At 35.7% G+C, this 10,469-nt stretch overlaps 1 protein-coding gene across 2 annotated transcripts in view; it reads left to right on the top strand.

Annotated features, from left to right (window-relative positions):
• LOC115226805 (zinc finger protein 91-like) overlaps positions 1–2,122 on the top strand; it is a 33,315-nt gene extending 31,193 nt beyond the window's left edge. For both annotated transcript variants that reach the window (XM_029797828.2, XM_036500456.1), the window contains one exon: positions 1,369–2,122. In XM_029797828.2, the coding sequence (XP_029653688.2) occupies positions 1,369–2,099 (731 nt within the window). In that variant the 3' untranslated portion in view covers positions 2,100–2,122. The remainder of the gene's footprint in view (positions 1–1,368) is intronic.
• Positions 2,123–10,469: the final 8,347 nt, after the last annotated feature.

Here is a 10,469-nt window from a genome sequence, read left to right on the forward strand (position 1 = left end):
CACACGTCTAGGTTTGGCTAAGGGTATTACCAACTTGGGTAGTCACTCTGGGTGTTATGTATTTGGGGTCTTAATAAAAATAATGAATAAAATAATGCTTTATTCTTATTGTTAATAAACTATAGAAAACACATTATTCCTGCTTTTACTGGTTTTACTCGTGAAAAAAATTTTTTTAAAGGGATTCATTTGTAAGGGTACCGAGATTCAGCTTGCTGAGAGCACAAACAATACTTGGATAATTTGTGTAGTTTACATTACTGAAATTTTGATAAGTTAGAAAATGTATTCGTTAAACTTAGCCAAATCTCACCTCAAATCGCAAAGCACTGTATTAAATAAGGAAAAGGCACATTAGGTAATGTAGTACTAATGTGTACTACAAACCTCGCAAAAGTCAGGATGTTCATGGCTAGATTGCTTCATATTATGTCTGCTTGATTTCAATTGACCAAGGATTAAACAACAATTATCTTTTCCACGACTTTAGCGCCACTCTCCTCTTTCACCTAATCAAACTGTTGTGTATCCCCCACTAGGCCCTTCTTGTTTACTTCCTGTTCTAACTTTCAATATCACATGTCAAGTCTCTTCTCAACATTAATATTTAACAAACTGATATCTTGCTCTCTCTCATTTTATTTCAGGATGCCTGGGTAACATTAGGACAACAGTTCATCACTCAGGGTTCTTCAACAAATTAATGAAGACTATCACAAACTCTAGAAATGACATTATCAGAGAATACCAGTAATGATGTTAATATAATCTTAAAAAATCTGAAGATATACATATTAGTTGAAACTTAAAAGATAAAGTTAATTGGTTGGTATATATCTGAACCAGTACATGCATCTTGAAGTGATTTTGATTACAAGAAAATTATCCATTTTGAAAAATGACTTTATCCGAAGAATGCACTTTGACAGCATTTTATCGGAACATTTTTACTGGCCAATCTACAATCCATTGTCAGAGATAATAAACTAATGTCAGTGTGAAATTTTGAATTGAAGTCCTTGTGGATATTATGTCTCTTAGACAGCCACTCCAACAATTTTGAATATTAGGAAATGAATTTTATTTGTATTTTATGAAGAATGGATGACATTATGGAAACGAAATTGTCTATAAGTTATGTTTCTAGGGAAGTACAATCTGATAATGAAGATTTATCACATCAAACATATGTAGACATAGAGAAGCAATCATACACGTGTGACATTTGTGGAAAAATATTCTCCAAGAATTGTGTTTTAACTTCTCACAAATGCATTCACACAGGTGAGAAACCATACCACTGTGATATCTGTGGTAAAAAATTCTCACACAAAAGAACATTAATTTATCATAACCATATTCACACAGGTGAGAAGCCATACCATTGTGATATTTGTGGTAAAGCGTTTCCGCATATGAGAACATTAACTTCTCACAAACATATTCACACAGGAGAGAAACCATACCGCTGTGAGATTTGTGGTAAAACATTCTCTGAAAGTGGAACGCTAACTCGTCATAAACGTATTCATACAGGTGAGAAACCATATCTCTGTGACACCTGTGGAAAAGCATTTACACGCAGTGTACATTTGACTCGTCACAAACGCACTCATACAGGTGAAGAACCATACCACTGTGATATTTGTGGTAAAACCTTTTCACAAAGTAGTACATTAACTTCTCACGTACGTATACATACAGGTGAGAAGCCATATCACTGTGATGTCTGTGGTAAGACCTTTTCCAAGAACTGTAATGTAACTCGTCATAAACATATTCACACAGGTGAAAAACCTTACCATTGTGATATTTGTGGCAAAGCTTTTTCTCTCAGGTGTAACTTAACTTATCATAAACACACACATACTGGTGAGAAACCGTACCATTGCAATGTCTGTGATAAAACATTCTCACATATGTGTAAATTAACTTACCATAAATATATTCACTCAGGTGAGAGACCTTACCACTGTGATATCTGTGGTAAAACATTTTCTCAGAGTACATATTTGAATTATCATAAACAAACCCACACTGGTGAAAACCATATCATTGTGATGTCTGTGGTAAAAAATTCACAAAGAGTAGTTCATTAACATCTCATATACGTATTCACACAGGTGAAAAACCATTCTCTTGTGATATTTGTGGTAAAATGTTTGCTGAAAGAGGAACGTTAACTCGCCACAATCATATCCATACTGGTGAAAAACCATATCATTGTGATATCTGCAGTAAAACATTTACTCATAAAGCAACTTTGACTCATCATAAATCTACTCACACAGGTGAGAAACCATATCATTGTAATATTTGTGGTAAAGCTTTCACACAGAGTAGTGCATTATCTTCTCATAAACGAATTCACACTGGTGAAAAACCATTTCGCTGTGATGTTTGTGATAAAACATTTTCTCACAAGAGTAATTTAATAGTTCATCGGCTTAAGTCACACAAGTAAGAAGCCATAACATCAACACCGCAAGTAAACATTCCCTGCAAGTACTATCTAAACTTCTTATTGACAAATACAATTAAAATGATACCTCTGTGATATTTGTAACAAAATATTTCCGCATGAAAGTAAATTAAGTTCTTGTAAATGTATTCACACAGATGAGAAGCCATCCTGTTGAAACACTCATATACAGGGAAAAAAATTAAGAATTCCATGTTCAACACACAGGAGAGTAATATGGTGTGGTGTGTTTATGTCCCTGTAACTTAGCAGTTCAGCAAAAGAGACCAATAGAATAAGTACTAGGCTTACGAAGAATAAGTCCTGGGGTTGATTTGCTCGACTAAAGGTGGTGCTCCAGCATGGCTGTAGTCAAGGATTGAAACAAGTAAAAGAATAAAAGAATATAGGAAATTTTCCCTTGTTTTGTGTTGTAGCAAGACATCGCTTTTTCTCTCTGTTAATACATTAATCAAAATTCCTTTAACTGTTTAACTTTTAAACTGGCTAGATCGTTACCAGCGTTGCCTTACTGGCACCTGTCCGGGTGGCATGTGTAAAAAGATTCAAGCAAGGTCGTTGCCAGTACTGCCTGACTGGTCCCACTACACTCTCAGAGTGGTTGGCATTAGGAAGGGCATCCAGCTGTTGAAACTCTGCCAGATCAAGATTGGAGCCTGGTACAGCCATCTGGTTCGCCAGCCCTCAGTCAAAATCGTCCAACCCATGCTAGCATGGAAAACGGATGCTAAATGATGATGATGATGATGATATAAGGCCCTAAGATTCTACCTCTTTTATGTTCAAATTGGTCAGATCCAGCCTCTCACACCTAAATAAATATTCACATCATCAATATCTCAAAGCTATAAGATGATGTATGATTAATTTTTTAAAATGTGAATAAATAATTATTACATTTGACAGGGTAATCTGAATGTTGAAGAATTAATGCTCTCATTAGTTATTTAAATAAGCAACTTCCATCATGTTAAACTTATGAGAAAAATTTCATCGTATGCAATTAACCAAATGAGTTCATTTTCTGTAGCTAGTTCTTAAATTTGTTAAGTATTGGGAGGCAGACCCGTATGTAACTGATTTCATGTTCTATATGTTGACAAATCTCCCTCCAAGCCATACCTACAGAAGTTGTTGAATTCAGCACAGCCAGCTTATAAACCACTTGTCAGTATTATAATGCTGTCAAGTGGTGAGTTCTTTTTAAAATGTAACATATACCATCATGCCTGTAGTGAAGTATTCTTCTCATTATTGTAGTTTGACTTGTGGAGGGCCTCGTGTAGTTAAGGAACAACACCATGACTGTGCAAAATGTTCTCTCATTATAACAATGTCCTACATGAATACACATAACAACCTTCTTTTAAAACAATGTATTTAATTGAAAGAAAATGTCACAATCGAAATTACCACACTGGAAGTAAGTCTTAGAAAATGGATGAAATAGGTTTTATAATGAAAGTTTGTTGAAATTATTTAAGAAATAGCTATAAAACAACACTTGTAATATTTACTATTCCTGGTTCTCTGAAGTATTTTGCTTTTATTATAGTAGTTGTTACACATTTTTGAGAAACTCTTCTTCAAAATACCCAAAGATATTATAGATGTATTTGTTCTACTCTAAAATATTTTTGTATTAAATTCTTCCAAATTGTTTCTTCTGATATGGACAGAAGTTAGAACTTACATTTTATATTTTATAAAATTTGTTTTGGAATTCTCAGAGAGTAAAATTGAAGAGTTTTGCAATGATAAAGACTAGTTCTAGATCTTACACGAGATAAAATGCTAAAAAAGTTTACCATCACAGTATGTACCAATTGAGCTCTTTCTGACAAGAAGCTTCCAACTGAAGTAATGAGAAGTAGATAAAGTCTATACGTGGGTATCTTAGCTCCAAGATTTTGGTGATATCAAATGGGGTAAAATTGATTTCACTGAACTTATTAAAGGCAAAGTACCATTTGTGAGTGGCATAGTTTCCCTTGTAAATTTCATTGTGTAAGCCATACTGTTGACTACAAGGAAAGAGAGAAAAATTTAAGAATTGAGATTGTTATATTCATTTTTATGCTTGTTTGAAATGAGTTGGGTAGATTTGGAAATGTTGCTGGGAGAATTTTAGCTAGGATGTTGTTTGGATTTGTTTTAGGATATATAACCATAGATACCATATTTCTAGTGAAACAACTGCAAGAGAAGGTTTTGGTTAGGAAGGAACAAAAATTTTCTTTGCTTTTATTGATCTGCTTTGGATATTCTCTAAGGATCCTTTTTCTCATTATAGCTTTTGAGCTGATAATTTTTTGGAGGCATTGAATGCATTGCTTTTAGCATGAAAATCCATGTAACCAAGACAAAGTTTGTATCCTCTGGTATCTTTCCTTCTGAAAGGATCCCTGTCATAGTCATTGGTGTGATTTTAAAGAAGGCTGATCAATTCAGGTACTTTAGTACTATTTTCACTGCCATAGGCCAGAGTAGAGATGAGATAGACATTCGCATCAACTATGCGTGCAGTGTGTTCTGCCAACTTGAAAGCCAGGTTTGTTTAAGGTGAGAAATCCATCTAGCAACAAAAGTTCTCATCTAGCAAGGACTTCTTATCCTGCTTTATGACTGCAAGATATAGCCAATGAGCAGTATACTAATGAAAGAAAGCTGAAAGTATTTAACTACTCTTGCCTTTGGAAAGTATTGGAAATGATTGCTTCCTTCACATTCATGACGTTTGAAGTGAATGTATTAGGTCGATATTTGGTGAGTTTGGAAAGGTCTTTTTTTGGTGGAAAAACATACTCAGAACTTGAGTGAGCAAGATTGAAAAGTTTTACAATGATAAAATTTAATTGTAGAGCACATTTGAGAGTAATGGCAAGTACATTATCTGGGCCAGTGTTCTTGTTTATTTGTAGTGCTCAAATATTTGGTAACTATGTATAAAATTTTTATTGAGTGTATTGTGGAGTTGAGAATAATGTAGGCTGTGAATGGGAAAAACTTCCTCTGAAAGGGTGCTAATCATGGAGAAATTTTGGTTAAGGAGTGAAGTGGATCAAGATTTTTAAATGTTGATAGAGATTTATGTGGCAAGGGACCAGAACTGGCCACCATTTGGGAGACAGAGTGTTTGCATGTAGGGAAATGTACAAAGATATCTTTTAGAATGTAAAACACTGATAGACAGGCAGCCTCAAATCCCAGCAACACTTGAAAAGTAGACTTGCTTTAGTAGTAACAAGAATGTATGTAGCATCTGTGAACAATGTAATGATTCCACAAAAGAGACAGGATCTCTGATGATCTTGGACTTCAAATAGGATATATGCATAGAAATGGTTAATAGCAGGAACACTTCATGAAAGCAAGTTCATATAGTTCACCAACTATAGTTTCTGTCACCTATATTATTTAAGCAGTTCTGGGAATAACTATAGTGAAAGCATTACAGCTCAAAAGAGGAATAAGTGGAAGAAATTCTTTCTATTGTTCTATTGATATCAAAGAATCTGTTGCTTTCAAACCTACTTTATGAAACTTAGCATGAGCAAAGTTCAGGGTGCTCCTGCCTCTGCTGGCAACTAAGGTCCTCTCGCTCAGAGTGAAAGGTAGACTGTATGGTGCATGTGTGCAAACTGCCATGCTACGCAGCAGTGAAACATGGGCCATGACTGTTGAGGACATGCATAGGCTTGAAAGAAATGAAGCTGGTATGATTCACTGGATGTGTAAAGTCAGTGTGCATACACGACAGACTGTAAGCATCTTGAGAGAAAAGTTGGGCATAAGAAGCATCAAATGTGGTGTGCAAGAAAGATGACTGCGCTGGTATGGTCATGTGTCATGTATGGATGAGGACAGCTGTGTGCAAAAATGCCACTCCCCAACTGTGGAAGAGGTAGACTCTGGAAGACATGGGATGAGGTGGTGAAGCATGACCTTTGAACATTGGACCTCAGAGGCAATGACAGGAGACCAAAACCTTTGGAGATATGCTGTGATTGAGAAGACCTGGCAACTAAAGTGAGATTACAGTCATGCATATCCAGCCCAGTTACGAGTACTCCTGATGCATTGGGTGATATGATATGCTTGAGAAGACCTGTTGAGTCAAATAAAACCGATATCATATCTGTGGCCAATGCCTGCTGACTGGCTCCCATACCGGTGGCATGTAAAAAGCACCATCCAAGCGTGGTTGATGCCAGGTCCACCTCACTGGCCTTTGTGGTGGTAGCACATAAAAAGCACCATCCGAACATGGCTGATGCCAGTAACCCCCAACTGGTTCACATGCTGGTAGCAAATAAAAAGCAGTAGCCAAACGTGATCAATGCCAGGACTTCCTGACTGGCCCCTGTGCTGGTGACATGTAAAAAGCACCATCCGAACATGGCTGATGCCAGTATCTCCTGACTGGCTCCCATGCTGGTGGAATATAAAAAGCACCATCCATACGTGGCCGATGCCAGTACCCCCTAACTGGCTCCCATGCCAGTAACATGTAAAAAGCACCATTCAAACGTGGCCAATGCTAGTACTCTCTGACTGGCCCCCATGTCAGTGGCACATAAAACACTCTATCCAAACATGATCGATGCTAGGCCTGCCTGACTGGCTCCTGTGCTGTTGGCACATAAAAAGCACCCACTACACACTCGGAGTGGTTGGCATTAGGAAGGGCATCCAGTTATAGAAACATTACCAGATCAGATTGGAGCCTGGTGCAGCAACTGGCTCTCCAGACCTCAGTCAAACCGTCCAACATGGACGGCATGTCCAGCATGGAAAATGGACATTAAATGATGATAATGATGTAAGGATTAGGATGCCTGTACGGTCTGCAAGGGAAACAGAAAACTTATGAGGTCATATTCTATTGAATGTGCAATTTTCACCTGCATAAACAGTGGAGCACAAATGATCTTAGATGCTAGTATTAAGGTGATTAACCAATGTGTCTTGGAGAGATAACTGATCTATTCCAGGGAAGTGTGTGCTTCTGTGCAATCAGAAAGCACTGAAAAAAAAAGAGTTCTGCAACATTTGCAGAGAATCTCTTGGCAAGGAAGATGGATGAGCTCCATTAATAGACAACAGAACAGGCAAACTATACTTTTGGCATTACTTTTAAATTTTTGTCTAAGATTAGTAATATCCAGAATTGGAATCAACAAAAGTGATGAAAGAAAAGGTGAGTGAATCTAACGCTTTATATTTTGCTAGTTCGGAAGAGCAGGAACTGCTATAAATAACAGATAAAATATGGTTAACAGTTACTGCATGCTGGTTTTGTCGATGTCCTGGGAATATCCATGGATACAATCTACAATGTTTGCATTTGCATCAGTGCCAGATATGTGAATAGTATTCTATGAAATACTTAATATATAACAAGCGGCATTACAGAACTGAAAATGAAACACTAAGTAGTGTTTTAACTATCAAGAAACAATGCATCCTTTTAAATATGATTTTGTCTGTTTAGAGGTCATCATAGAAAGGAAGGTATAACATTTGTAGAGACAAAAGTTTAAATTAGAAATTAATGAGGTTGCAATATTTTAGGTGTATCCAACATAAGTATATGTACTGATGCTTTTGCTTCTGTTCAAAAGATGTGTTCCAGAGCTTTACTTACAAAAACTGTGGACATCTGACATGATGTCTAGGCAGCTGACATGTAGATGACATAACACACATATGTGAAAGATTATGGAAGAGAGGTATTGTCCTTACTGGACTTGTGGTAAAAGATTTACAACACAATTTACATCAGGAACATACTCACACTTGTAAAGAATCATAGCTTTGTTATATTTGTGGTAAAATGTTTACACAGTTTGATTCATTAACTTCTCAATATACTGTAAATCCTCGAGTATAATCCGCATTTTCTTCCCAAAATTTAAAGGTCAAAATCCCTGGTGTGTACTATATACAAGGTTAAAAATGAAAATTATTTTCTAAGCAATGTCCGAGTCTCTATTTGCTGTCTGGCAATGTTTATTCAGACGCATTTTGTGATGTCGGGAGTGAAAATACCTTAAGCTAAGCCTGAAAGCAATGAAGTCATAAAAGAATCATTCATAACTTGCAATAAGCAACATTTATTAAACGTTATTACTGTTATTTCTTTATTTTCTGCAAACAAATGCACAAAAATGCTACATGTTTGCATTATGTTATATATACAATAATAATAAAGTACGTTACTGTATACATTTTTACAAACCAAGGACGTTATATAGACCTCCTTGACTCAAGTTAGAGAAGGAGTGTGTATTATACACAAGGTTTAGGTTTTTCCTAGGTACAACCCCCTAAAAATCCCCTGCATATTATACTCAAGGGCGGACTATACTCGAGGATTTACGGTACATTCATATTGGTGAGAAACCACATCACTGTGATATCTGTGGTAAAACATTCTTCAATAATTGTGATTTATCTTGTTATAGATATACTCACACAGGTGAAAAATCATACTATTGCGATATTTGTGGTAAAACATTCTTTCACAGGAGTAACATAATTTATAAGCATACACAGGAGAGAAACCATAGCATTGTAATGTCTATGGTAAATCATTCTCACATATGTGTAAATTAATTTACCACAAATATATTTATACAAATGAAAAACCATATAATTGTGATATCTGCAGTAAACATTTTCTCACAGTACATATTTAAATGATCATAAACATACTCACTCTGGGAAGAAACCATACCCATTTCTTTACTACCCACAAGGGGCTAAACACAGAAGGGACAAACAAGGACAGACAAACAGATTAAGTCAATTATATCGACCCCAGTGCATAACTAGTAGTTTATTTATCGACCCCGAAAGGATGAAAGGCAGAGTCGACCTCGGCGGAATTTGAACTCAGAATGCTGTGATGAAACTGTAGTAAAACAGTCACAAGAAGTAGTGCTTGAACATCTCATATACGCATTCACACAGATGACAAACCATACTATTGTGATATTTATGAGAAAACATTCTCCGAAAGAGGAACATTAAATCATGATAAATACATTCACACTGATGAAAAATCACACCATAGTGGTATCTGTAGAAGAACATTTACTCAGCGAGTTTGACTCATCACAAACGTTCTCAAATTTTTTTATGGATCATATTATTCAAATCTCTATAGTAAAACACTTGCATGAAACAGTGCAATATCTTCTCATAAATGGATTCACACAGGGGAAAAACTCATATCGCTTTGATATCTGTGATATAACATTCTCACATAAAAGTAATTTAACAGTTCATTGGCATATTCACACAAATAAGAAGCCATAGCACTGATATCTCAATGAAAATAAAAAAACATTCTCTATAAATGCTATATAAACTTTCTCCGTATTTACAGTTAAAACTCTACCACTATGATATCTGTAATAACATTTTTACATAAAAGCAAATTTAGTCTTGGTTCTTGTTCATACAATTGAGAAACCATATTGTGATATCTGAACATTGTGATATAGAGCCTCTTAAATACTGTAAATCCTCGAGTACAATCCGCATTTTCCCCCCAAAATTTAAAGGTCAAAATCCCTAGTGCATACTCTATATGAGGTTAAAAATGAAAAATATTTTCTAAGCAATGTCCAAGTCTCTATTTGCTGTCCGGCAAAGTTTATTCAGACGCATTTTGTGATGTCGGGCATAAAAATGCCTTAAGCTAAGCCTGAAAGCAATGAAGTCATAAAGGAATCATCCATAACTTGCAGTAAGCAACATTTATTAAATGTTATTACTGTTATTTCTTAATTTTCTGCAAACAAAATGCACAAAAAAGCTACACATTTGCATTATGTTATATATACAATAATAATAAAGGACGTCACCATATACATGTTTACAAACCAAGGTGTTATATAGACTTCCTTTACTCAAGTTAGAGAAGGGGTGCGTATTATACACAAGGTTTAGGTTTTTCAGAGGTACAGCCCCCCAAAAA

The sequence above is a fragment of the Octopus sinensis genome, linkage group LG2, assembly GCF_006345805.1.
Source record: "Octopus sinensis linkage group LG2, ASM634580v1, whole genome shotgun sequence".
Lineage (NCBI taxonomy): Eukaryota > Metazoa > Mollusca > Cephalopoda > Octopoda > Octopodidae > Octopus > Octopus sinensis.